Genomic DNA, 27,722 nt, shown 5'->3' on the forward strand with positions numbered 1-27,722 from the left:
ATGCGAGGAAGTAGGTCACTGCGGTGAAGAGCTGGAGCTGTGGAGTCGGGCTTCCTGGGCAAGCAGCTGAACCTCCATGCAGCCCAGTGTCCTTCCAAGGATGGTTATGAGGATTAAGTAAGACAATACAAATAAGGTATTAGAACAATTCGCGGCATACTATAGCAATTATCACTGTTAACGTTATTGTACAGTTCCAATTTTTTGTTCAAAGTTTACCTTCTGCTTCTAGATAGCTTCACGTTCATGTCAATGGTGAAAACACTTCTGGAGATCCAATATTGGTATTAAGCATTATTATCAGAGTGTTTATACATCTTATTATGAATTTAAGAAATGCCTCTTCCAAAATAGCATGCCGGTAGGAGAAGTATTTGTAAATGTTCAAATACTTAACGTTCAAAAAAGAAGTCTGATGCTTCATATTGTACAATATTACTTCAGATACTTACTGACTTTTTCAACATTTGAATAGTTGGACTCATTTTTTCATTTACTTTAAAAATAAAAAACACTTAAAGCTCACATGTAAGAGCATTAAGAAATCGGAACAGTAAACAAGTTGGAATAAAAAGTAACAGTTTGTGTTAAAAGTGGTGTTGTAAATATTCCTCTTGTAAGTGCCAAGACAGCTGTACTGGTTGTGAAAACTTTGAAATACTTCCATGCCATTGGTAAAGTAAAGTAATTATTATAAACTCATTACTTCAAACTAACGATCATAGGATGATATGACAGCCATTGATAAATGGAGATCTATCCTAGGGACATCTGAAAAATATTTTTAGACCTATCTGCCATTCTGGCTAAGGTCACAGTGTTGCACATCCTTGAAACACTCTGCTTTAGGAGAAGCATCAACATATCATTAGGTCAAATTACATACTTGCTACTACTTCTGAATAATTGAGCTTTGACTTTGGTTTTGTTGTTAGTGTGTTATAGCTCTTGTTTAAGTAGTACATGCGTGATGTTTTGATATTTATAAATTCAATAGTTTGTAATGAAACATGAAACACAAGTTCCCACAATCCCTAATGAAAAAATGGATCTGGGGAATAATCACCAATGGCTGCTAGACTAAGAGTTATTAGTTATCACACAGACATTATGTGACTCCTGATGGAAGTACTTGACACCACCTACTAAGTATTCTTATAGAAAGTAGAACTTGAATCTGATTAAGCCTCTAGAGCCAACCAGTTTATAAAAAGTCAGAACTGAGAACATGTGAGATGGCACCATGGGAATACAGTCAGCAAAATCCAGAACTGGGAAGCTTTACAGGATAAACAACTCGGGTTTTACAATAAAGACATGGCAAGATTGAGGGGAGAGAATGAGGAGGAAGTGGGAAAGGGCCACCCAGGAGAGTGGAAGTGAGAATAGACTAGGGAAATACATCGATTACCAGGCAGGGTGAACGCAGGCCCCTCGTGGTTCATGATCCTGAATTTAAGCTGAGATGTAGTCAACGGGGTTGTATGATTTCTCCAGCCACGTTCAGCAGCGTGGTAAGAAACAGGAAATACACACAGAGAGGCACATTCAAGAATGCTGTCGCCCACCTTCTGAACTCTTTAATCTCTACCAATAAGGATTATCAAATACAAAGGAGAATCTTATGCTTAGAATGTAATTTCCTAAAGGAAACTTAATTCTCTGTCTTCTCACTGTTGACCCAATTGGTGGACCTAATTTTGAGATGTTGTGGCTGTGCTCCAGAGCAAAAGACCTACTTCAGAATTCCTACGTTGTTGTTCTTTTTAAAAACAACTGGATAGTTATCTTGAATTTGTTTTCTTTAACATATGTGTTTTAATTATCACATATGTGCGTGTACTGATTATTTTATAGACTTCCACCTAGCGTTTTATCCTATAAGTTAACTTTTGCATTGGCCTCCAAATAGATGCCTTTTCAGACCAAGATGCCAGTTATGAAAGAAATGGGAATAATTCTTATTCACATAGGAAACCCAAAAGGACAAAAGAGAAGTCACAATACCGAGAAACAAAATGACCTCAGGTAATGTGTAGTGAAATCAATTCCACCCTTAAGGGATGCACAAGACTTAATTAATGCCGAAATGTGTCCACATCACGGGTACTCAGTAAATATTCTTTACATTCTATTTTGTCTGATCTTAATATTGCAGTGTTTGCTTTCATTTTTAAAATTTGTTTTTATTTTTGGCTGTGTTGGGTCATTGTGCTGTGCGTGGGCTTTCTCTAGTTGTGACGAGCGGGGGCTATTCTTTGTTGCGGTGTACGGGCTTCTCATTGCGGTGACTTCCCTTATTGCAGAGCATGGGCTCTAGGCGTGCAGGCTTCAGTAGTTGTGGCACGTGGGCTCAGTAGTTGTGGCTCGCAGCCTGTAGAGTGCGGGCTCAGTAGTTGTGGCGCCCGGGCTTAGTTGCTCCGCAGCATGTGGGATCTTCCTGGACCAGGGCTCGAACCCATGTCCCCTGCAGTGGCAGGCGGATTCTTAACCACTGTTCCACCAGGGAAGCCCTAAGACAAGTTTTTTTCCCACAAAAATTTCCATCAAAAAAGAGTCCTGTTAAAGCCCTTGCAAAGTCTTTCATATCGTGATATTCTCCCTTTTTTTAAAAAAAATTTTGAAAAACAAATACTATTTGGGGAAAATGCATGAGTATGAAATGACCTCAATCAATATCAATGTTGGCTAATTATAGAGATCACCTGACAGAATGGGTGAAAAAAGAGACAAATTTAAAGTGGATCTAGGGTTTCCCTGGTGGCGCAGTGGTTGAGAATCCACCAGTGCAGGGGACACGGGTTCGAGCCCTGGTCCAGGAAGATCCCACATGCTGTGGAGCAACTAAGCCCACGCGCCACAACTACTGAGCCTGTGCTCTAGAGCCCGCGAACCACAACTACTGACCCCACGTGCCACAACTACTGAGCCCACGCACCTAGAGCCCGTGCTCCGCAACAGGAGAAGCCACGGCAAGGAGAAGCCCGTGCACCGCAACGAAGAATAGCCCCCGCTCGCCGAAACTAGAGAAAAGCCAGCACGCAGCAACGAAGACCCAACGCAGCCAAAAATAAATAAAATTTTTAAAAACTCTTAAAAAAAATTAAAATAATAAAAATAAAGTGGATCTAGTGATATTCTTAGGGGTGGCAGCGCACAACTTCAAGGGTTGGGTGTCCTTGTCAACAAGCCCCTTAAGTATCCTTTAAAAAAGCAATTTAGAAAGTATGATTGTTGCAGAGACGTTCTCTCATCTAGAGAGAATATGTATCTAAAGAACAAATGTAAAAATCAGCTTTTCTGAATACTTTGTAAATGAGTACTTGTGAGTTGGGAAAAAAGATAGTGATAGAATTAGGTGGAAGTAAAGATGAGATATTTTGGAAAACCTAAATAATTCTGAAATTTCTTCTGGTTATAATGAAAGCAGTGATGTTGAAGATGCATTTGAAAAGTTTGAATAAAGCTATGTCATGAAATTGAGTTTCAGAAGAGCAAAGCTTCTAAGTTAATATACTACTTTGTATAACGTGATTTTAATTATGCCTTTGTAAAACTAAATTACTGAATTAAATAAGTAGACATTTGTTTCACATACATCCTTCAAGTTTATATAGTCAAATTTGCTCAAAAATAACTTAAAAAAAATCTCATTGAGAAAGGAGGTCACCTTATATTTATGTATGTGGGGTCCTTTAAAAAATTTTGTGTCACTTTGCTTTAGGTGTGTGCCTACTAAATTTCATGTAAATGCATCTAATTATTTCACTCACTGAGAATATTTTTATAGTAGAGTTTATTCAACTTTATTTTAATAACATGTCATTCCTTGCCTTGTTCTGTGCTTTCTGGTTCTAACGCTTCCTTACTTTTGTCTTTTGTTGAAATTTTGTTCTTCAGTAGTCTTGTGTTAATTATTTACCTTCAAGAAATTTTTTAAACACATTCTTTTTTTTTTTTTTTTTGCGGTACGCAGGCCACTCACTGTTGTGGCCTCTCCCATTGCGGAGCACAGACTCCGGACGCGCAGGCTCAGCGGCCATGGCTCACGGGCCTAGCCGCTCCGCGGCATGTGGGATCTTCCCGGACCGGGGTACGAACCCGTGTCCCCTGCATTGGCAGGGGGACTCTCAACCACTGCGCCACCAGGGAAGCCCTAAACACATTCTTATACTTAATGTTTTTCTAGTTGTCGGGCTCAGGAATGAAACAGTCTCTCTTGAAATCCCCTCATCTGGTTATAGAATTATAGTACAGGTTAGTTTTTTCACCTCCCCACCCTCACTCACTAGATCTTGTTAGGATATTCTGTGGGTTTTATTCAGGTTATTGTTATAGTAAATAATTATTTTTATACTATACAATTTAATACTTTTTTCATGCTTTTATCAAAGCCAGATTTCCAACAATAATTTAGAATTTATTTCTGTTTTAACTGGTTTCGTATTTATCACCAACCACTTTGTACCATAACTTCCCACTTCCGAGTTCTTAATTTCGTTTCATCTCTATTCCAATTGTTTTTTTCAAGAAAGATCTATTGGTGGAAATATTTTGGGAGCTTGTGAATAATCAAAAGGGGTCTTTCTTGTCCCTTCCTAATGTTAAAGGAAAACTTTCCCCAGACAATTTACTGATCTAGTAAGCTTTTATTCAGTGACTCATGAGTTGGGCAACATCCACTCTCGCAGACAGACAGGATCTCTTAAGAGCTGTACAAGGGGAGAGATTTTTATAGATGAGCAGGAGCAAAGAGGTTATACTGGGCATTTACTAAGTGGTTAATGCAAGTTTACTTCTCTTATAAGGAGCAAAGGGAAGTGATGGAGCTGGGTTATGTAACTTGTACTGGGCAGGCAGGCACTGACTGGTTGACTTTGGCCTTCCTTTCCTGGAAGAGCTGTTTGCTGATGTGGAGCTTAGCATGAGTGACTCCATCTTGGGCCTGATCTGGTTACTTTAACATCAGTGAGGCATATGTTAGCAGGGTGTACAGTTAAAAGGTAGGATCAGTTGCTGTAACAAAGGCCAAAATGGTAGCTTAAACAAAATAGAAGTTCATTTCTCTTTTACATAACAGTCTGAGTAAGAGGTCTAAGGCTGAAAGGATCAGTGGTTTATAGGACCCAAGCTCTTCCTTGCTGCCATCATCAACTTGTAGCATTCATCTCAGGTCTATAAAAGCTGTTTTATCACCCTGCACTCTATGTTCACATTCCAGCAAGTGGGAAGGAGAGAGGGGTGGGGTGGGGACTGATCCTTTTTTTTTTTTTAAGGGCACAGCCTGGAAATTGCATCTACTACTTCTCATATCCCATTGGCCAGGACCTGATCACATGTCCACACCACTGCAAGCAAGGAGGGCTGGGAAACGTAGTCCTTAGCTGGACTGCCATGTTCTCATGGAAGGAAGGGAGGACATAGAGAATAACCAACACTCTACAATGAAAGCGATGCAGTTCTTTCCTCACAGTCTTCCCCCTCAAAACTCTGTAGGACATCATTGTCTTTTGGCGCTTAATGCCATAGTGGAAAAGATTAAGGCTAGCCACTCCCCCTTTTTTTTCTGGTAGCCTTTTTTTCCCATATCGGATTGCTTGTAGAATTTTTTAATCCTTGTGCTACAGAAACTTTTTTTTTAGCATGCCCCTAGGTTACTTTTCACCGATTTTGCCTAGAATGTGATGTGGCATATATACGTCTTTCTTGGCTTATGAAAGTTTTATTCTATTCTACCCACTTATCCCTTCTATCTCATTTGCTCTGGTTTTGTCCCTGAGCAATACCAGTTATCTATGTGCTATCCTGCTGGCTCCTGTCCTCCATATCTTTCCTGTCATTCTTTTAAGTGAAACGATGGTTTCCTATTTATCAATCTTTCTGGTACATTCTGAAAGAACTCCTGACATTTATCCTGCGTACCACTGATTTGACTTTTCCACCTCAGTTCTGTCCTGTATTACCTCCAACGTGGATCTTAATTTTTCTGTAGCATTTTTGGTTTTCTTGAAATCCTCTACTATCATTTATTTCTCTTTTAATCCATCTCATTTTTATGCATATTAGCTTCAGTTGGTTTATCTTTAAGATTCTCTGTTTCACAGTACAGACAAAAAAAAAAGACTGTTTCAATTAAGGATATTAAACAGCTTTCTGAAATATTCTGGATTTTGCTGTTGATGATTTTCAGAGCTACACTTTCCTCTGTGTCCTTTGGAGTCAATTCCCAGGTTCTAAAGTGCTATTCATAGGCTCCATTTTATTCTTTGTTTTTTTCTTATCTTTTAAGGCAAGATCTGTCAAAACGCATTTGTCTGAGACTAAGAAATTGTATCCCCCTAAATTCAGCAGCCTGTTGGCTTATTTAGTGGTCATAACCCCTTCTCAGATCGACAGTTGAAGTTCTGGGTTAGTTTGCTGTTCTCAGCAAGCTGTCAACCTAATGACCCTAATCTGAGGTGAGGTTTTACTCAGCTCTACATACATTGCTTTAATTTTCACATCGTTGGATATTATTACACCGGTTCTCAAGATGAGAAAACTAAGAGGTTAAGTCATTTGCTCAAGGCTTCATAGTTACAGTGAAAGGCAAACCAGCTCTGGACCCCAGATTTTTGACTTGTAGAATCCAGTTTCTGTTTTCAATCCTCCATCCTGTTCGTCAGTCTTCTGGCTTGTCTACAGATGTATCAACAGTGGGAAATGATCACTGTGGTTTCCTATATAAAACAGTTTGTGTTGTTTTTTAGCCATGAATAATCCAAGTGAAATAGAAATATTTCTATCCTAAAATTTTTCCTTGAGCTTCATTGACTTTCTTTTTCCTATAGTAGCCGCTCATCTTTCAACCACATGCCACCAACCTGCTCGCGCTACTCTAGTAAGTACTGACCTTCACAGTGCGCATCTTGGAATATTATTCTTCTTGTCATTCTTGGTGGGTCCTGGCAGAACTCTACTGTCTCGTAGAGGGCTCTGGATATAATTTTTGAAGAAGGAAAGGAAAGTACTTAAGTGCAGGAAAGAATCAGGTTTGGTGGATGCTTTATTAGAGAAAATTTGAAAACCTCTGTTTGGCTTTGGTATATGTTAGTATATGTTGGTATAGTTAGCATTTGTTGGTTGGTTGTTGGTTTATTCCCTGCTTCATCCCAAAAAAGGACTTGTGGCATCTTACCAAAATATATGCAATGCAATAACATTTAATAATTCTTTTAGGGGCTTCCCTGGTGGCGCAGTGGTTGAGAGTCCGCCTGCCGATGCAGGGGACACGGGTTTGTGCCCCGGTCCGGGAGGATCCCACATGCCACAGAGCGGCTGGGCCCGTGAGCCATGGCCGCTGAGCCTGCGCGTCTGGAGCCTGTGCTCAGCAACGGGAGAGGCCACAACAGTGAGAGGCCCGCGCAAAATAAATAAATAAATTTTAAAAAATAATTCTTTTAAACAGGGAAAAAGAAAGAAATCTGAGTGAAAGGAACATAAGGGTAGGACCTCTGCATAATCTATAAATTTCACCTTCAAGGGAATTCCCTGGCAGACCAGTGGTTAGGGCTCCATGCTTCCACTGTAGGGGGCATGGGTTCAATCCCTGGTCAGGGAATTAAAATCCCGCAAGACACTCAGCATGGCCAAAAAAAAAAAAAATTTTCAACTTCAAGAAACTTCTCAGCCTTTTTGCCTCTGTGTCCTGCATAGAAACCTTTTAGTGGATGTCTAAATATAGATGCATATTTATTTGATCCAACATTAACTGCAAAATGTAAGTTTTCCAGCAACACAAAAGAGAACAGGGGTGAAATAAATACCCCTCAAAGCAGCATTTCCCAAGTGATATTCTGTAAGATAACAACCAACATTCTTAAAATGTTGCCAGAAGGAAGGAAAACAAAGATTTTTTTTTTGCGGTATGGGGGCCTCTCACTGTTGTGGTCTCTCTCGTTGCGGAGCACAGACTCCGGACGCGCAGGCTCAGCGGTCATGGCTCACAGGCCTAGCCACTCCGCGGCAGGTGGGATCTTCCCGGACCGGGGCAGGAACCTGTGTCCCCTGCATCGGCAGGCAGACTCTCAACCACTGTGCCGCCAGGGAAGCCCAACAAAGGTTTTTGACCTTAGGACTTCTCAGAGCCTTTCATGTGCCGAAGCCTAACCACTGCGCACCGTCTCCGAGCAACCGATCTAAACTGTGCATGTGCCTCCTGATCGCCCTGCTTCCGGGCCTGGCCCCTTGCTGTCCCCTCTCAACCCAGCAGTCCGAGGGCGTCCAGCACAATCAGAACATCCTGCTCCTCAGAGCCCCCGAGTACCTTCCCATCTCGTGCAGAGTGAAATCGTGCTCTTCTTGATTGCCTGACGTGACATGCTCTCTCCACCCCCGTCCTTCCTCCCACCCCACCCCAGGATCTTCCTGGCCTCCCCCAATTCCCCCTTTTTCTCATCTACCCTTCTTGTTCCTCAAAGCCAGCAGGCTGTGGCCTCAGGGCCTTTTCACCCCTCAAATGTCCATCTCCAATGTATTGGCAGAGCTCTTTCTCTCCCTATATCCAACTGTCAGCAAAAATGCCCTCTCCTGATAGCTGAGCACCCTTTCTCTTTATCTGCTTACCTTTGTTTTTTTAATGTTTTTTACTTTACTTTATTCAGTACACGATACAATTTGTGTATCTGTCCCCATCACAAAAATGGAGGCTCCACGAGGGCAAGAGCTTGGCTTGTTTTGTTCATCGCTGTATCCTCAGTTCCCCGGAACATTGCTTCACATGGTAGATGTTTAATTATAATTTAGTGAATGGTTGACAGTGAGCCCAATAATATAAATTGTGAATTTTACAGAGGGTACTATGGTATGCCACTTTCTCAGAACTGTTAGTGCACAGGATCTTTTTGAGAGAAAGGCCTATTACTACCTCACAGGGCACAGGGGTTCTAGAACACTTTTAGAAATACTGCCTTAATTATTCATCATTTGATATAATCATATTCAGCCTTTTCCTTTGCATATTTTAATCTTTTAGTCCAAGACCCCGTGCCATTCCATCAGCCCATTTCCTTCAATATCACCTGGAGTCACACCACAGGGAGTATCAGTCATGCCTGTACCTACCAGCCAGCCTCTCCCTGTGCCACCAGAGCTCACCAGGCCTGCATCTGTAACACATGCTGGAAAAGCTCCAGTAGAAATAACTTCAAGCCCCAAAGAGGACTCACATTCCAGGTGTCTTCACCACTCATCCACAAGCATCATTTCAGAACACATCTGATCAGGTAAATATGGAAAATTGAAGTCACAACTTGGGTACCCTTGTGACCCTGAAAACAACACTTTTACTCTTTCCTTCTAATATGGTGATGTTTCAAGACAATGATGCTGGAAAGGAGCCGGGTTCACCCTTTACCTCTGAGCGAAACCTAAGAGTGCCTGACAGATGATGGGGTTCAGGGCAGGCTGCTCCAGAATGTGCCACTGTGGCATGAGGATTATTTCAAGCCGAAGATGGTGAAGGCCCAACGAACTCAAGAAGAGCTTTTTTTTTTTTTTTGTGGTACGCAGGCCTCTCACCATTGTGGCCTCTCCTGTTGCAGAGCACAGGCTCCAGACGTGCAGGCTCAGCGGCCATGGCTCACGGGCCCAGCCGCTCCGCGGCATGTGGGATCTTCCCAGACCGGGGCACGAACCCGTGTCGCCTGCATCGGCAGGCGGACTCTCAACAACGGCACCACCAGGGAAGCCAAGAAGAGCTTTTTACCTCCCTCTTAATTGCCAAAAAGAAATTAGATAGGGAGCCTGTACCAGGAAGAGAGCTATTACCAAAGATAACTTTTCTTGCATTAGAAACACATCTCCGCATGGTGTGGCAAACTATTTGTTTACCAGACCTTTCCTCTTCTCATCTTCTGTGAAATGTTTTCCTCCCCTTTGATGTCCCAGACCCCTACCCACTTCTCCTTAGCTCAGGATGGCAGCTAAACCTCAATAGCCTGTCCTTGAGTCTCCCATCTTTGGGACTCCCATACATACGTAATTAAATTTCCTTTTCTCTTGTTAATCGGTCTTATGTCAACTTAAAAATTATTAGACCAGCCAAAGGACCTGGAAGGGACGAAGGGAAAAGTGTTCCTCCCCTAACAAACAAGCCTATATCCCAATTAAAAGCAAAAACTTAACAAGTCCATGAAAATATTCCACAAGGGGTTTTATACCCATTTCATGATTTAATGTCTTCTTTATTAAATTTATTTTTTTATACAGCAGGTCCTTATTAGTCATCGATTTTATACACATCAGTGTATACATGTCAATCCCAATTGCCCACTTCATCACACCACCACCACCACCCCGTGGCTTTCCCCACTTGGTGTCCATACGTTTGTTCTCTACATCTGTGTCTCAGTTTCTGCCCTGCAAATCGGTTCATCTGTACCATTTTTCTAGGTTCCACATATATGCATTAATATATGGTGTTTGTTTTTCTCTTTCTGACTTAGTTCACTCTGCAGTACGTGGGCCTCTCACTGTTGTGGCCTGTCCTGTTGTGGAGCACAGGCTCCGGACGCGCAGGCCCAGCAGCCATGGCTCACCGGCCCAGCCACTCCGCGGCATGTGGGATCTTCCTGAACCGGGGCACGAACCCGTGTCTCCTGCATCAGCAGGTGGACTCTCAACCACTGCGCCACCAGGGAAGCCCAGTTCACTCTGTATGACAGTCTCTGGATCCATCCACATCTCTACAAATGACCCAATTTTGTTCCTTTTTATGGCTGAGTATGAGTAATATTCCATTGTATATATGTACTACATCTTCTTTATCCGTTTGTCTGTCGATGGGCATTTAGGTTGCTTCCATGACTTGGCTATCGTAAATAGTGCTGCAGTGAACACTAGGGTGCATGTGTCTTTTTGAATTATGGGTTTGTCTGGGTATACGCCCAGTAGTAGGATTGCTGGGTCATATGGTACTTCTATTTTTAGTTTTTTAAGGAACCTCCATACTGTTCTCCACAGTGGCTGTATCAATTGACATTCCCACAAACAGTGCAAGACGGTTTCCTTTTCTCCACACCCTCTCCAGCATTTGTTGTTTGTAGACTTTCTGATGATGCCCATTCTAACTGGTGTGAGGTGATACCTCATTGTAGTTTTGATTTGCATTTCTCTAATAATTAGTGATGTTGAACAGCTTTTCATGTGCTTCTTGGCCATCTGTCTGTCTTCTTTGGAGAAATGTCTATTTAGGTCTTCTACCCATTTTTGGATTGGGTAGTTTGTTTTTTAAATATTGAGCTGCATGAGCTGTTTAGATATTTTGGAGATTAATCCTTTGTCCGTTGAGTCATTTGCAAATATTTTCCCCTGTTCTGAGGGTTGTCTTTTGGTCTTGATTATGGTTTCCTTTGCTGTGCAAAAGCTTTGAAGTTTCTTTAGGTCCCATTTGTTTATTTTTGTTTTTATTTCCATTACTCTAGGAGGTGGATCAAAAAAGATCTTGCTGTGATTTATGTCAAAGAGTGTTCTTCCTGTTTTCCTCTAAGAGTTTTATAGTGTCCGATCTTACATTTAGGTCTCGAATCCATTTTGAGTTTATTTTTGTGTATGGTGTTAGGGAGGGTTCTAATTTCATTCTTTTACATGTAGCTGTCCAGTTTTCCCAGCACCACTTATTGAAGACACTGTCTTTTCTCCATTGTATATCCTTGCCTCCTTTGTCATAGATTAGTTTACCATAGGTGCGTGGGTTTATCTCTGGTCTTTTTATCTTGTTCCATTGATCTGTTTCTCTTTTTGTGCCAGTACCATATTGTCTTGATTACTGTACCTTTGTAGTATAGTCTGAAGTCAGGGAGTCTGATTCCTCCAGCTCCGTTTTTTTCCCTCAAGACTGCTTTGACTATGCGGGGTCTTTTGTGTCTCGATACAAATTTTAAGATTTTTTGTTCTAGTTCCGTAAAAAATGCCATTGGTAATTTGATAGGGATAGCATTGAACCTGTAGATTGCTTTGGGTAGTATAGTCATTTTCACAATATTGATTCTTCCAATCCAAGAACATGGTATATCTCTCCATCTGTTGGTATCATCTTTAATTTCTTTCATCAGTGTCTTATCGTTTTCTGCATACAGGTCTTCTGTCTCCCTAGGAAGGTTTATTCCTAGGTATTTGATTCTTTTTGTTGCAGTGGTAAATGGGAGTGTTTCCTTAATTTCTCTTTCAGATATTTCACCATTAGTGTATAGGAATGCAAGAGATTTCTGTGCATTAATTTTGCATCCTCCAACTTTACCAAATTCATTGATTAGCTCTAGTAGTTTTCTGGTAGCATCTTTAGGATTCTCTATGTATACTATTATGTCATCTGCAAATAGTGAGTTTTACTTCTTCTTTTCCAATTTGTATTCCTTTTATTTCTTTTTCTCTGATTGCCATGGCTAGGACTTCCAAAACTACGTTGAATAACAGTGGTGAGAGTGGACACCCTTGTCTTGTTTCTGATCGTAGAGGAAATGCTTTCACTTTTTCACCATTGAGAGTGATGTTTGCTGTGGGTTTCTTGTATATGGCCTTTATTATGTTGTGGTAGCTTCCCTCTATGCCCACTTTCTGGAGAGTTTTTATCATAAATGGGTGTTGAATTTTGTCAAAAGCTTTTTCTGCCTCTATTGAGATGATATGGTTTTTATTCTTCAGTTGGTTAATATGGTGTATCACACTGATTGATTTGCGTATATTGAAGAATCCTTGCATCCCTGGGATAAATCCCACTTGATCATGGTGTATGATCCTTTTAATGTGTTGTTGGATTCTGTCTGCTAGTATTTTGTTGAGGATTTATGCATGTATGTTCATCAGTGATATTGGTCTGTAATTTTCTTTTTTTGTAGTGTCTTTGTCTGGTTTTGGTATCAGGGTGATGGTGGCGTCATAGAATGAGTTTGAGAGTGTTTCTTCCTCCGCAGTTTTTTGGAAGAGTTTGAGAAGGATGGGTGTTAGCTCTTCTCTAAATATTTGATAGAATTCACCTGTGAAGCCATCTGGTCCTGGACTTTTGTTTGTTGGAAAATTTTGTTTTTTCCTTTTGCGGTACGCGGGCCTCTTGTTGTGGCCTCTCCCGTTGCGGAGCACAGGCTCCAGACGCGCAGGCTCAGCGGCCATGGCTCATGGGCCCAGCCGCTCCACGGCATGTGGGATCTTCCCGGACCGGGGCACGAACCCGCGTCTCCTGCATCGGCAGGCAGACTCTCAACCACTGCGTCACTAGGGAAGCCCCTTTGTTCCTGATCTTAGAAGAAATGGATTCAGTCTTTCACCATTGAGAATGATGTTGGCTGTGGGTTTGTCATATGTGACCTTTATTATGTTGAGGTAGGGTCCCTCTGTGCCTGCTTTCTGGAGAGTTTTTATCATAAATGGGTGTTGAATTTTGTTAAAAGCTTTTTCTGCATCTATTGACATCATCATACGGTTTTTATCCTTCAATTTGTTAATATGGTGTAGTACATTGATTGATTTGCGTATGTTGAAGAATTCTTGCATTCCTGGGATAAATCCCACTTGATCATGGTGTATGATCCTTTTAATGTGCTGTTGGATTCTGTTTGCTCGTATTTTGTTGAGGATTTTTGCATCTATGTTTATCAGGGATATCGGCCTGTAGTTTTCTTTTTTTCTTAAACATCTTTATTGGGGTACAATTGCTTTACAATGGTGTGTTAGTTTCTGCTTTATAACAAAGTGAATCAGCTATACATATACATATGTTCCCATATGTCTTCCCTCTTGCGTCTCCCTCCCTCCCACTCTCCCAATCCCACCCCTCCAGGCTATCACAAAGCACCGAGCTAATATCCCTGTGCCTTACGGCTGCTTCCCCCTAGCTATCTACCTTACTACGTTTGTTAGTGTGTATATGTCCATGACTCTCTCTCGCCCTGTCAAAACTCGCCCTTCCCCCTCCCCATATCCTCAAGTCCGTTCTCTAGTAGGTCTGTGTCTTTATTCCTGTCTTACCCTAGGTTCTTCATGACATTTTTTCTTAAATTCCATATATACATGTTAGCATACGGTATTTGTCTTTCTCTTTCTGACTTACTTCACTCTGTATGACAGACTCTAGGTCTATCCACCTCATTACAAATAGCTCAATTTAAAAAAAAAAAAAAATAGCTCAATTTCGTTTCTTTTTCTGGCTGAGTAATATTCCATTGTATATATGTGCCACATCTTCTTTATCCATTCATCCGATGATGGGCGCTTAGGTTGTTTCCATCTCCGGGCTATTGTAAATAGAGCTGCAATGAACATTTTGGTACATGACTCTTTTTGAATTATGGTTTTCTCAGGGTATATGCCCAGTAGTGGGATTGCTGGGTCATATGGTAATTCTATTTGTAGTTTTTTAAGGAACCTCCATACTGTTCTCCATAGTGGCTGAACCAATTCACATTCCCACCAGCAGTGCAAGAGTGTCCCCTTTTCTCCACACCCTCTCCAGCATTTATTGTTTCTAGATTTTTTGATGATGGCCATTCTGACTGGTGTGAGATGATATCTCATTGTAGTTTTGATTTGCGTTTCTCTAATGATTAATGATGTTGAGCATTCTTTCATGTGTTTGTTGGCAGTCTGTATATCTTCTTTGGAGAAATGTCTATTTAGGTCTTCTGCCCATTTTTGGATGGGGTTTTTTGTTTTTTTGTTATTGAGCTGCATGAGCTGCTTGTAAATTTTGGAGATTAAAGTTTTCTTTTTTTGTGACATCTTCATCTGGTTTTGGTATCAGGGTGATGGTGGCCTCGTAGAATGGGTTTGGGAGTGTTCCTCCCTTTGCTATATTTTGGAAGAGTTTGAGAAGGATAGGTGTTAGCGCTTCTCTGAATGTTTGATAGAATTCACCTGTGAAGCCATCTGGTCCTGGGCTTTTGTTTGTTGGAAGATTTTTTAATCACAGTTTCAATTTCAGTGCTTGTGATTGGTCTGTTTATATTTTCTATTTCTTCCTGGTTCAGTCTCGGAAGTCTGTATTTCTAAGAATTTGTCCATTTCTTCCAGGTTGTCCATCTTATTGACATATAGTTGCTTGTAGTAATCTCATGATCTTTTGAATTTCTGCAGTGTTGTTACTTCTCCGTTTTCATTTCTAATTCTGTTGATTTGAGTCTTCTCCCTTTCTTTCTTGATGAGTTTGTCTAATGGTTTATCAATTTTGTCTTCTCAAAGAACAAGCTTTTAGTTTTATTGATCTTTGCTATTGTTTCCTTCATTTCTTTTTCATTTATTTCTGATCTTTTTTGTTTTTTTTTTTGCAGTTGTGGCCTCTCCTGTTGTGGAGCGCAGGCTGCGGACGCGCAGGCTCAGTGGCCGTAGCTCACAGTCCCAGCCGCTCCTTGGCATGTGGGATCTTCCCAGACCGGGACAAGAACCCATGTCCCCTGCATCGGCAGGCAGACTCTCAACCACTGCACCACCAGGGAAGCTCTAGCTACTCATTTTGATGTGTGATTATTTCGTTTTTCTAAAACTCATAATACATTCTAATTCATTAGCTCTAAGTCTTAATTTATCAAAAGCATATGATTTTTTTTATTGGAACAGGAGTCATCCAAAGTCCCAGACTATATCACCGGTCATTTTCTTTAAAACCATTTGTGATTCTAGGCTTATCATTTCCCCATTTGTAAAATAAAATAATGATAATAATAGACCCTTCTGAAGAAAGGTTCTAATGGTATTTTTACGCCCTTTGAAAGGCAGCTAAGTACTCTTGTTTGTTCTCAGATGAGCAGTATACATGGGTGCTGACTCCAGAGAGCCTGCAGTATGGGGTTGGCACCTACTACATAACAGCCCTGTTGAATAGAAGAAGCAAGGAGGGTGCCCAGCAGATGCCCGCCCTGTTTCTGGTGGTCCCTGTCGTCACCCAGTGTTATTTCTGGGACAGCGGCAACCACGTGGAGGAGCAGCGGATGCCAGGTCAGAAGCTGCCCACTTGTGCCGCTCTCCCACCTCGGCTGGCAGTAAACTCAGTGCTCTGTCATCTCATTTGGGGCGGCCCAGAAAGCAAAAGCGTTGGAAGGGAAATAAATCAGCCTGGTTAAAAGGAGGAGGCGTGTGTGTGGTGTGCTGAGAGAACGTGTCTCTTTGGAGCAGCCTTCTGCTTTAGATTTGTCATTTTTCCCCAAACATTAGTCTGGGGTGAATCTGACAATCTACATAAAGTAAGACAAGTGGTATATGGAAGCTGATCAATTCTACAAGTACTAAATATGCGGAGGGTAAAATGAGGCCGACTTTCTGCTACATAAAAGAGAACTTTTATTGCTTCTTGGCCTTTTGGCTAAGATCAAGTGTAGTATCTATTTATATCAATTTAATATCTGATACAGCCTCTATTCAAGGACAATATAGCAACTGGATTTTTGGAGCAGGGAGTTGGAATAGGAGCTTGGTCCATTCACTCCAAAAAAAAGAACTTTTGTACTTAAAAATAAGCTAACAGATTCGTGTACATTCTAAGCCAGGTGGGGACAGACTGTCACTTCTGCAATTACTGCCTCGTTCCAGGTGTCTGACCGCTTTAAAAGGGTGCTGTACATTTTCACACTAGTGGTCCTGTGAGATCCTGTCTGGTTTCATGTGCACAAAGAATGGGCCGTAAGTGTCTGGAAATCCTGAGGCAGCTCTTCCTGAAAGATCTGATAGGGCTTCCCTGGTGGCGCAGTGGTTAAGCATCCACCTCCCAATGCCGGGGACATGGGTTTGATCCCTGGCCGTGGAAGATCCCACATGCCACACAGCAGCTAAGCCTGTGCTCCACAACTACTGAGCCTGCGCTCTAGAGCCCACGAGCCACAACTACTGAAGCCCACGAGCCACAACTACTGAGCCCGCGTGCCTAGAGCCCATGCTCCGCAACAAGAGAAGCCACCGCAACGAGAAGCCCGCGCACCACAACAAAGTAGCCCCGGCTCGCCACAACTAGAGAAAGCCCACGCGCAGCAATGAAGACCAAAGACAGCCAAAAATAAAAACAAATACATTTTTTTTTTTTAATGTGAGAGAGTGTTATCCAGATCGAGAATACAAGGAAAGAGGATTCCTTGGAAGGCTTCCGCACCATTCATGCAACCCCTCAGACTGGGAGCTTGTTAAAATGCAGAGTCTGTCGCAGTAAGTTGGGGCGGCCGGAGAGTCTGCCTTCTGACAAGTGTCCAGTGCTGCTCGGCAGGGAAACCCCACGGAGTAGCAAGTTGGGGGAGATTTTCTTTTCTCCCAGCAGTGGCCACCCACTGCAAAAGGCATCAGGACGTTTCCTGCCTCCTTGAAGCCTTTGTTATTTGGACTCCATGAAAGTATCAGAACTCACAGTGCACGATGAGAATTCCTCCAACGGCCAGAAGTGGACTGGGAACTTAACCTTGTTCTGTGGAAGGAAATCAGTCATCCTGACAGCATTTTAGGCTTTCATCTACAAAATCAGGTGTGGAATTGGTACCTTCCATTCATTTGCTTAGTGACATTTTAAAAGATATCTTTTATAAAGAAATGTTACAATATATGAAAAGTTATAGGGAGTAATATGATTAAAAAATTAAAGACACCACTCAGCTTTATCACAAAGTTTGTATTTTGCTGTATTTAGTTCAAGTATTTTAAAATTTTAAAAAACACTGGGATAATGGAAGATCTGGATCTATCCCTCTCCAACCTCATTTCCTCATTCTTACCAAAGGGTCACCCCTGACTGGAATTTAGTATATGTGTTCATTCCTTTTCTTTTAAAGGATCAAACTTTTCTTTTTGAATGTATTTATTTGGCTCCATTGGGTCTTCATTGCTGCACGCGGGCTTTCTCTGGTTGCGCCAAGCGGGGGCTCTTCATCGCGGTGCACAGGCCTCTCATTGCGGTAGGTTCTCTTGTTGCGGAGCATGGACACTAGGCGCCTGGGCTTCAGTAGTTGTGGCATACAGGTGCAGTAGTTGTGGCTTGCGGGCTCTAGAGCACAGGCTCAGTAGTTGTGGTGCATGGGCTTAGTTGCTCCGTGGCATGTGGGATCTTCCCTGACCAGGGATCTAACCCGTGTCCCCTGCATTGGCAAGTGGATTCTTAACCACTGCGCCACCAGAGAAGTCCAGCAGCCCAGTAGTTTGCCTCTACTTACTTATTTGTTTGTTTGTATGTTCTGCTGTTACTGGACACACAGGTTGTTCTGATATCTCCTAGTTGTAAACAGTGTTGACAGGGACATCCTTTTTCACGTTTCCTTGTGCATATGTGCAAAATTCCCCCAGGATATACATTCAGAGCTGGAATCACAGGATTCAAGGAGTTTTGCTTCTTCGATTTTACTAGATGTTGCCAAGCTGCTGTGCCCATCAGTTGTCCCACTTTACACCAGCAGAGAATAAGCGATCAGCCCTTGTTTCCCAAATCTAAATGCCTATGTTTGTTTTACATGCGTCCTTTTTTTAGCGCGCCAGTTAGAATCAACGTCTTGACTGCTATTCCACGTTGGGCCACAGAGCCCACTTTGGAGGACACAGTGTCTGTGTAACCACCTGACCTACTTGGGCGGCGATTTCTTCATTGTGCCTCGGGCAGTGAAAGTGGAAGACACAGTTGAGCTGTTCCTTCGTGTGACCAGCAACACCATCGGGGTGTCCCTGCTGGCCAGCCTTATTGGAGTCTATATGCTCATTTTTGTGTGGGCTTGGAGAAAGGACCAAGCAGATATGCAGAAGGTGATGAGACTTTGATTCCAAAAACTTTGCCACAATGTCTTAAATATGTGGGAACAAGATGAAAAAAAAAACAAAAAACCCTTCATCAAAGAGGCAGGTAGGGGGCTTCCCTGGTGGCGCAGTGGTTGAGAGTCCGTCTGCCGATGCAGGGGACACAGGTTCGTGCCCCGGTCCGGGAAGATCCCACATGCCCGCGGAGCGGCTGGGCCCATGAGCCATGGCCGCTGAGCCTGCGCGTTCGGAGCCTGTGCTCCGCAACGGGAGGGGCCACAACAGTGAGAGGCCTGCGTACCGCAAAAAAAAAAAAAAAAAAAAAAGACAGGTAGGGACTTCTCTGGTGGCGCAGTGGTTAAGAACCCGCCTGCCAATGCAGGGGACACGGGTTAGATCCCTGGTCCAGGAAGATCACCACATGCCACAAAGCAACTAAGCCCCTGAGCCACAACTACCGAAGCCCACGTGCCTAGAGCCTGTGCTCCGCAACAAGAGAAGCCACCGCAATGAGAAGCCCACGCACCACAACGAGGAGTAGCCCCCGCTCACCGCAACTAGAAAAAAGCCCACGTGCAGCAACGAAGACCCAATGCAGCGAAAAATAAATTAAATTAAATTAATTTTAAAAAAAGAGGTAGGTAGCATGGTAGTCGGTAGTGTAAGAATTCAAGTGGGGCTTCTCTTAAATTTCTCGTCATATCTTCTGGCTCAAGGCCCAGGGACTTAACTCTTTATCTCCATTTCTTTTCTTTTAGCCAAGGTTGAACCCTCATATGATTCATTTAGGTTGGGAATAAGCCAAAAGAAAACACCCAGAGAACTTAACTGTAATCAAATGCAAGTTTATCTCACTTAATACATTGGATATGAAAATTATGTGTAAGTCAAGTTATAATTTAATGTAACGGCAATATATAGGAAACCTGTAAGTGATCTTTATTTTTGGCTGCTTTGGGTCCTCGTTGCTGCTGCGCAAGGCTTCCTCTAGTTGCGGCGAGCGGGGGCTACTCTCATGTGGTGTGAGGGCTTCTCATTGTGGTGACTTCTCTCGTGGCGCAGCACGGGCTCTAGGCACGTGGGCTTCAGTAGTCGTGGCACGCAGGCTCAGTAGTTTCTCCCGCGGGCTCAATAGTTGTGGCCCGCGGGCTCTAGAGTGCAGGCTCTGTAGTTGTGGCGAACGGGCTTAGTTGCTCCGCAGCATGTGGGATCTTCCGGGATCACGGCTCGAATCTATGTCCCCTGCATTGGCAGGCAGATACTTAACCACTGTACCACTAGGGAAGCCCAGAATCTTTATTTTGAAACAAAAAAATTCCTTTGATGACAGCTTCTTTCTAATTTCTGTTCTATATCTTTCTTATTCTTAAATTTTCCTACATGTGGAAATTCTAGAATACACAAAATATCTGTTTCTTTATGGCTGTTGGTCTAGAATTACCATTTTTAGTAAATAAAAAAACAAGACTGTTAAATTTGAATTTCAAATAGTGAATGCATTTTTAGTATAAGTATGATCCCAAATTATTCATCATTTGTCTGAAATTCACAGTTAACTGTGTGCCCTGTATGTTATCTGATAACCCTTTCTGGGTGGGTGGGAGGTGGAGATATTTAGAGGTCCAAGACCCGATCAGTTGATTCCATGAATATTTCATTTTAGAGACATAAACTCTGGACTGTCAGCCCTTATTCCCCCCTTTTGTCACTTAACTTAGGTCTACTTATCTGTACATCTTCTCCCCACACCTCACCCTTTCTTGCCACAGAGCTGCCGCAGTGCATCCTCCTGTTTCTAGCTGGAGAAGGCAGGGGTCTATGCTAAGTGAAGATCGGCTAGTTTTCTTGGTTCTGCTTTTTCCTGCAGGTGAGGGTCACTGTCCTGGCTGATAATGACCCCAGCTCCCAATTCCACTACCTTATTGAGGTCCACGGGCTATCGAAGAAGGGCTGCTACAACAGCTAACGTTAGTGAAATAAATGTTCCTCATTTGTTACTTGGTGTCTTCTGCCATGTGAGGTACAGTCTGACTTGGTAATATCCCTGTGTCCACTTGTCCTTTACAAGGATCCCAGACAGTGATCTTTCCTGGTTCTAAACTGTACACCTGAAGAGCTCTTTCTGCTTGTCTCAGACCCCAAGACTTCATTTAATTGCAGTTTTCTCTGTCCTCATCTTTCTCCTTAGAGATAAACCAAAAGAATCACGTTATAACTTCCTATACCGTATCTTTCATTGTCACGTTTTAGGTGGTTATCACCCTTTATGGATCAGAGGGGCAGAGCGAACCCCCATCATCTTTGTGATTCCCAGAAAGCAGTCTTTGAACGAGGGGGACTGGATGTCTTCCTCCTGGGCACTCTGTCTTCTCTGTGGGAATTACACAGCCTGCAGCTCTGGCATGACAGTTCTGACGTCAGCCCTTCTTGGTAAGTACCCGTATCAGGCTGGCATGTTGCTTCTTCTCTGTGGATCTTTAGCATTCTGGGGAAAGACCTGCGTGGCTTTATGATAAATAACTATAATGCTTTGGGTCAAATAGTAACAAATGACTGTTAGATTTTAGTTTCAGAGCTGTCTACACAGAAGAAACCCTGGAAGGACATATGGAAAATTAACAACACGATTTTTTACGGGTGGTAGAATGATAGATTTTTTTTTCCATTAAAAAAAATGGACTTGCTGTCATGGGACTTGCTGTCATGATGGTGAACAGCAAATAATAACAATGAAATAGTGCCCGAAAGTACCGTAAATCGAAAGTATCTCTAAATATGAAAACTATCTTCAAAGAGTAAATTTAGTAAATGACTATATACTGAATATACTTTGGGTTAAAATGAAGAGCTTAAGGAGAGGGGAAGGAACGGAATTACAGTGTGGGATGTGCCTAGAGAGTTAGAGAGACAAGCGGTCAGTGATGAGTGTGTGTGCCCTGTGCTAGATCCAGATGATTCTGCATCCTCCTTCGGCAACACTCTAAGAATTAGGAGAGGAGGGTGGAGAAATTATTGAATAGATGATGAAAATTAAGGTTGAGGATTATTGGCTTGTTGGGATTAGGAAAAAAGAAGGGAATGAAGTCAAAGGTCTCAGGCCGGTATTCAAACAAGTCAGTTGCTGAATACTGGCCCCCTGAAAACAGTATGCTGCTTGCCTAAAATTGATAGCAAAAGAAGTCCTTCCCTGCTAGGCTAGATGCACCAGCCACTAGGCCAGGATAGCCTGATAAGCTGCTTGCTGCTTGCATTCTGTTCAGGTATCTACAAAGCGGTTTGTTGCACTATTATTCCACTTTCATTTATAAATAATGTATAATAAGCACTTGAAAGATACTCAGCATCATCAGTCATCAGGAAATGCAAATTCAAACCACAATGATAGCACTAAACGCCCACCAGAATGACTGAAATTAAAAAGTCTAACAAAACCGGGATTTGGTGGCGGGGGGGCAGTTAGGGCTCTCACACACCGCTGGTGGCGTGTAAAATGGCACAGCTGTGGTGCAGGACAGTTTGGCGGTTTCTTGTAAGGTTAAACGTACCTTGACCATATGACCCAGAAATACCACTCCTAGTTATTTACCCAAGGTCAATGAAAACATATGTCCATTCTGACACATGTGCATAGCAGCTTTATGAATAATGGCCCCAAGCTGGAAACAACACAAACGTCCATCAGGTGAATGAATAAGCAGATGTTGGTATGTTCATTCGATGGAATCTTACGACAAAAAAGAGCCATCTGCTGAGACACACAGCAGTGTGGATGGATCTCAGAAAACGTGACGCTGAGCGAAAGAAGCCAGACGCAGAAGGAGACATGCTGTACGACTCCACATAGATGAAATTCTAAAAACAAACTGCTCTATAGAGACAGAAAGCAGATCAGTGCTCACCTGAAGCCAAGGGTGAGCTTGAGGGGGGCTGACTGGGAAAGGCACAAGGGAACTTTTCAGGGGGATGACGGTGGTGCTTAGTACCCAAGTGTATACATTTGTCAAAATGCATTGAATTTTGTACGTTTTCAATGGGTGCCCTTTATCACATGTAAACTATACCACAGCAAATTTGTTTTTTTAAAGTATGTGTATAGGAAACCGTCTAGCGCTATATACACTAAATTGTTACCAATAGTTATTGCTGGGTAGTAGGATTATGAATTTTTAAGTTTTTCTTCAGGGTACGTGTAGGTATTTCCAAAATTTTTTAACAATAAATTTGTATTATTTTATAATTATTGGAAGTACATTTTTTAAGTTAAGGAGCTATTGTTCGTGGGTGGTGCCATAGAATTCTGTCAAGAGAGTTGTAAACAGGTGCCACATGGTTGCTTTGTCGTTCTGAGTCCCTAAGTAACTGCAATGGGCAGAACCGCACCATCGAGAACCCCTCCCACCACCAATTAACCCATGATATGCATGTAACATGAAGAAGAAATAAACCTTTGGGTTTTTTTTTAAAAACTATTTCTCTTAGAGGAAACACTTAAAGGAATTCACACCTATATAATATTTTCCACTTTTCTTACTCTTATCACTGGTTTATATCAATTCTAATTTTATATGTGGTCTTTAATTATAATATTTTTAAACTCATAATGACTTTATGCTCCTCAGGGATAGAGATGCTGTCTTATTCATATTTGTATTCTCAAAAGCTCATACAGGGGCTTCCCTGGTGGCGCAGCGGTTGAGAGTCCGCCTGCCAACACAGGGAACACGGGTTCTTGCCCCGGTCCGGGAAGATCCCACATGCCGAGGAGCGGCTGGGCCCGTGAGCCATGGCCGCTGGGCCTGCGCGTCCGGAGCCTGTGCTCTGCAACGGGAGAGGCCACAACAGTGAGAGGCCCGCGTACCGCAAAAAAAAAAAAAAAAAAAAAGCTCATACAGTGCCAAAAGTATAGTAGGACTCAATAAATATTTGTTACAGTTGGTAATTACAGTCAATATTGTAACAATAAATATTTGTTACAATTAAATTCTCAGAGTTACCTGTTCACCTCTAGAGCTTCGTATCTGCTTGTTATTAAGGCTCTTTTGAAGACTTTCTTTAGTCAACATTTGCTTTTCTTTCTTTAATTGCAAAAGTAATAGCTGTTTGAATGCAAAAAACTTGGAAAACACAGAAAAGCAAAAGAACTACCCACCCCCAATAAAAAACAGACGGCCAGCATTTTTTCTTAGGAAATGATAATGCTTTCTATATCTTTCTACTGGTCATACTGAATGCATTAACTAGATTTTTTCTAACACACATTAGAGTCTCTGTTTCTCTTCTGTATGAAAGAATAAGAGAATAAAAGCACAAAAAAACCCATGACTAGTTTCTCACCAATCAGAAAATGAGTATTTTCTCCTTTTTTATACTTTGCTCTTAAATGAAAGCTTTAACAGTAGCTAAGTTTGTTTTTTTTGTTCCACAGGCTGCAGGATTGTAGTTCTTGCTTCTGCTGTCTGCTCTCTGGTGGATGAGGCTATCTAAGAGGCTTGTGCAAGTTTCCTGGTGGGAGGGACTGGTGGTGGGTAGAGCTGGCTGTTGCTCAGGTGGGCAGAGCTCAGTAAAATTTTATCTGCTTGTCTGCTGATGGGTGGCGCTGGGCTCCCTCCCTGTTGGTTGTTTGGCCTGAGGCGACCCAACCCTGGAGCCTACCCGGGCTCTTTGGTGGGGCTAATGGCAGACTCTGGGAGGGCTCACGCCAAGGAGTACTTCCCAGGACTTCTGCTGCCAGTGTCCTTGTCCTCATGGTGAGCCACAGCCACCCCCTGACTCTGCAGGAGACCCTCCAACAGCAGCAGGTAGGTGTGGTTCAGTCTCCTATAGAGTCACCACTCCTTCCCCTGGGTCCCAGTGCGCACACTACTTTGTGTGTGCCCCCCAAGAGTGGAGTCTCTGTTTCCCCCAGTCCTGTCAAAGTCCTGCAATCAAATCCCACTAGCCTTCAAAGTCTGGTTCTCTAGGAATTCCTCCTCCCGTTGCCGGACCCCCAGGTTAGGAAGCCTGACGTGAGGCTCAGAACCTTCACTCCAGTGGGTGGAGTTCTGTGGTATAAGTGTTCTCCAGTCTGTGAGTCGCCCACCCAGCAGTTATGGGACTTGATTTTATTGTGATAGCGCCCCTCCTACCGTCTCACTGTGGCTTCTCCTTTGTCTTTGGATGTGGGTATCTTTTTTGGTGAGTTCCAGCGTCTTCCTGTCGGTGATTGTTCAGCAGTTAGTTGTGATTCCTCCCAAGAGGGAGTGAGCGCACATCCTCCGACTCCGCCATCTAGCAGTAGCTAAGTTTAAATCAAATGCAGCTTAGTCACCTGTGATTTTATAAACTGCCTCAGTAAGAGAGTCCCAGAAATATTTTAGCTTTAAAGCAATCTGTACTCCTAGCACAGAAAATAATTTCCAACTAAAATTAAGCAAGACTTTTGACCAGAGAGATTTGAATGGTTTCACAGAGACGCTTGGGGAAGTAGCATCCTTCCAGTAAAGGAGGAGATTAGCTGACTAGGTACAGATGAAGTCAAACAGGCTGAACGACTAGGGGTCCCCGAGGACAAGTTCGTTGACGATTGAAATTAGGGGAGAAGGTAGACACATGGTAAAACACTGTGGTTGGAAAGAGGATGCAACTTCAGGGCCTGTGGCTCTGAAGCCAAGACGAAGCCACAGACCCAAATAGGACAAGTCATTAATATAGACATTAAAGACCACTCCCCACCTCACCCCCCAAAGACACCCCCTCAGACCCTGGTAATTAAAGATAGAGGCAGATAGGATGCTTACAGAGGTGGCAGGGCACCGTCACATGTGGCACAAGAAAACTTATAGAATACAAACACACACTGAACTATTCCTAGGTTATGGAAGTCTGCATTCTGGTGTTTGGTACATGAACACCCTTAGAGGCTGGGAAGGAAAAAACGGGATCAGCTCTGGTTTCTTTAATTCTTGCCTAATGATGAAACAGAATCCATTTACTTGGATACTCACTGTCAGTGAAAAATTACTTCTTTTTTAAATTCATTTTTATTGCAGTATAATTGACATACAACTTTATATTAGTTTCAGATCTACAACATAATAATTCGAGGTTTGTATATATTGTGAAATCACCACCACCGTAAGTCTAGTTAACAACTGTCACCATACGTAGTTAACAGAATTTTGTTTTTCTTGTGCTCAAAGCTCTTAAGATCTACTCTTGTAGCAATTTTCAAATATGCAACACAATATTATTAACTATAGTCACCATGCTGTACATTACATCCCCATGACTTGATAATTTTATAACTGGAAGTTTGTACCTTTTGACTCCCTTCCCCTGGTTCACCCAGCCCTCCACACCCCACCTCTGGCAACCACTAATCTGTTCTCTGTATCTATGAGCTCCGTTCTGGTTTTGTTTTTTTTTTTCTTTAAACCTATGTGATGAACTCTGGTGTGTTGTTTATTTATTTATTTTTGGCTGCACTGGTTCTTAGTTGCAGTATGCAGACTTCTTAGTTGCAGCACATGGGATCTAGTTCCCCGACCAAGGATTGAACCTGGGCCCCCTGCGTCTTACCCACTGGACCACCGGGGATATCCCTGGTTTTGGTTTTTCGTTTGTGTTTTGCTTTGTTTTTACATTCTACATCTAAGTGAGATCATACAGTATTTGTCTTTCTCTATCTGACTTATTTCACTTAGCATAATGCCCTCTATTCACGTTGTCACAAATGGCGAAATGTCATTCTTTTTTATGGCTGAATGATATTCTGTTTGTACACATACCACATTTTCTTTATCCATTCAGCCATCAGTGGACATTTAGGTTGTTTCCCTGAGGTTACTTGTTATTACAGCAACTGGTTCATGCCCACCTCCCTAACATAACTGTCATCTTTATTTTACTGTAGGTATGTAAATTGTCACTGACATGGCAGGTAAAAGGAAATGGCATTTCCTGTGCAATTGTTGGCTGGCCATGGACCTTGGAGACTGTGAGCGTGACTGGATCTTCATACCGGTCTCAAAGAAGGAGCTCTTTTCCTTTAGGTACTCTTGAGAAATTATGGTGTGCTACATGTCTCTGAGGCTCTGTTCACTTTCTTCACTCCTTTTTCTTTCTGTTCCTCAGACAAGACAATTTCAATTATCTCTCTTCAAGTCTGCTGATTCTTTCTCCTGCCTGCTCACATCTGCTGCTGAGCCTCTAGTGAACTTTTCATTTCACTTATTGTATTTTTCAGCTGCAGTCTTTTTATTTTTCCAGCTGCAGACTTTCTATTTGGTTCTTTTTAAAAATAATTTCTGTATCTTCATTGATAACTCTCTGTTTAGCAAGACAGCATTCTCATTTACTTCGCTTTAGTTCTTTGATATGGTTTCCTTTATAGTTCTTTGAAGATATTTAAAATAGCTGATTTGAAATCTTTAGTAAACTGAGTGTCTTGGCTTCCTCAACAATAATCTATTGACTTGGGCTTCCCTGGTGGCGCAGTGGTTTAGAGTTCGCCTGCCGATGCAGGGGACGCGGGTTCGTGCCCCGGTCCGGGAGGATCCCACATGCCGCGGAGTGGCTGGGCCCGTGAGCCACGGCCGCTGAGCCAGCGCGTCCGGAACCTGTGCTCCGCAACGGGAGAGGCCATAACAGTGAGAGGCCCGCGTACCGCAAAAAAAAAAAAAAAAAAAAAATCTATTGACTTGTGTGTGGGGGGTGATGTGAGAGAGAGAGAGAGATACTTACTTGTTTCTTTTCATGTCTTGTGATTTTCTGTTGAAAACTGGACATTTTAAATAGAATGTGGCAACTCTGAAGATCAGATTTCCTTCCTCTCCCCCAGTATTTGTTGTTCTTAGTGTTTGTTGTTGTCTAGTGTCTGTTTCTAACTAATTCTGTAACGTCTGTATTCTTTGTCATGTGTGAAAATTGAAGTTTCTGCTCAGTTAGCTTAGTGGTCAGCTAATAACTAGACAGAGACTTCTTCAAATGCCTGAACCAGTAAGTCTCCCAGTCTTTGCTGA

General features: G+C 42.4%; 1 protein-coding gene and 1 pseudogene across 1 annotated transcript in view; both read left to right on the forward strand.

The window, feature by feature from the left end:
* Positions 1–27,722, forward strand: part of PKD1L3 (polycystin 1 like 3, transient receptor potential channel interacting) — a 56,159-nt gene continuing 28,437 nt past the window's right edge. Inside the window, 13 exon segments of the mRNA XM_032614824.1 lie at positions 1–10; positions 1,913–1,997; positions 8,170–8,323; positions 9,014–9,208; positions 9,210–9,263; positions 15,741–15,937; positions 15,939–15,963; positions 18,502–18,732; positions 20,591–20,652; positions 20,654–20,690; positions 20,974–21,012; positions 21,014–21,156; positions 26,610–26,753. Of these exon segments, the coding sequence (XP_032470715.1) occupies positions 1–10; positions 1,913–1,997; positions 8,170–8,323; positions 9,014–9,208; positions 9,210–9,263; positions 15,741–15,937; positions 15,939–15,963; positions 18,502–18,732; positions 20,591–20,652; positions 20,654–20,690; positions 20,974–21,012; positions 21,014–21,156; positions 26,610–26,753 (1,376 nt within the window).
* Positions 16,308–16,476, forward strand: LOC116744890 (annotated as a pseudogene).

Source organism: Phocoena sinus, chromosome 19 (genome assembly GCF_008692025.1).
Source record: "Phocoena sinus isolate mPhoSin1 chromosome 19, mPhoSin1.pri, whole genome shotgun sequence".
In the NCBI taxonomy this organism is placed as follows: Eukaryota; Metazoa; Chordata; class Mammalia; order Artiodactyla; family Phocoenidae; genus Phocoena; species Phocoena sinus.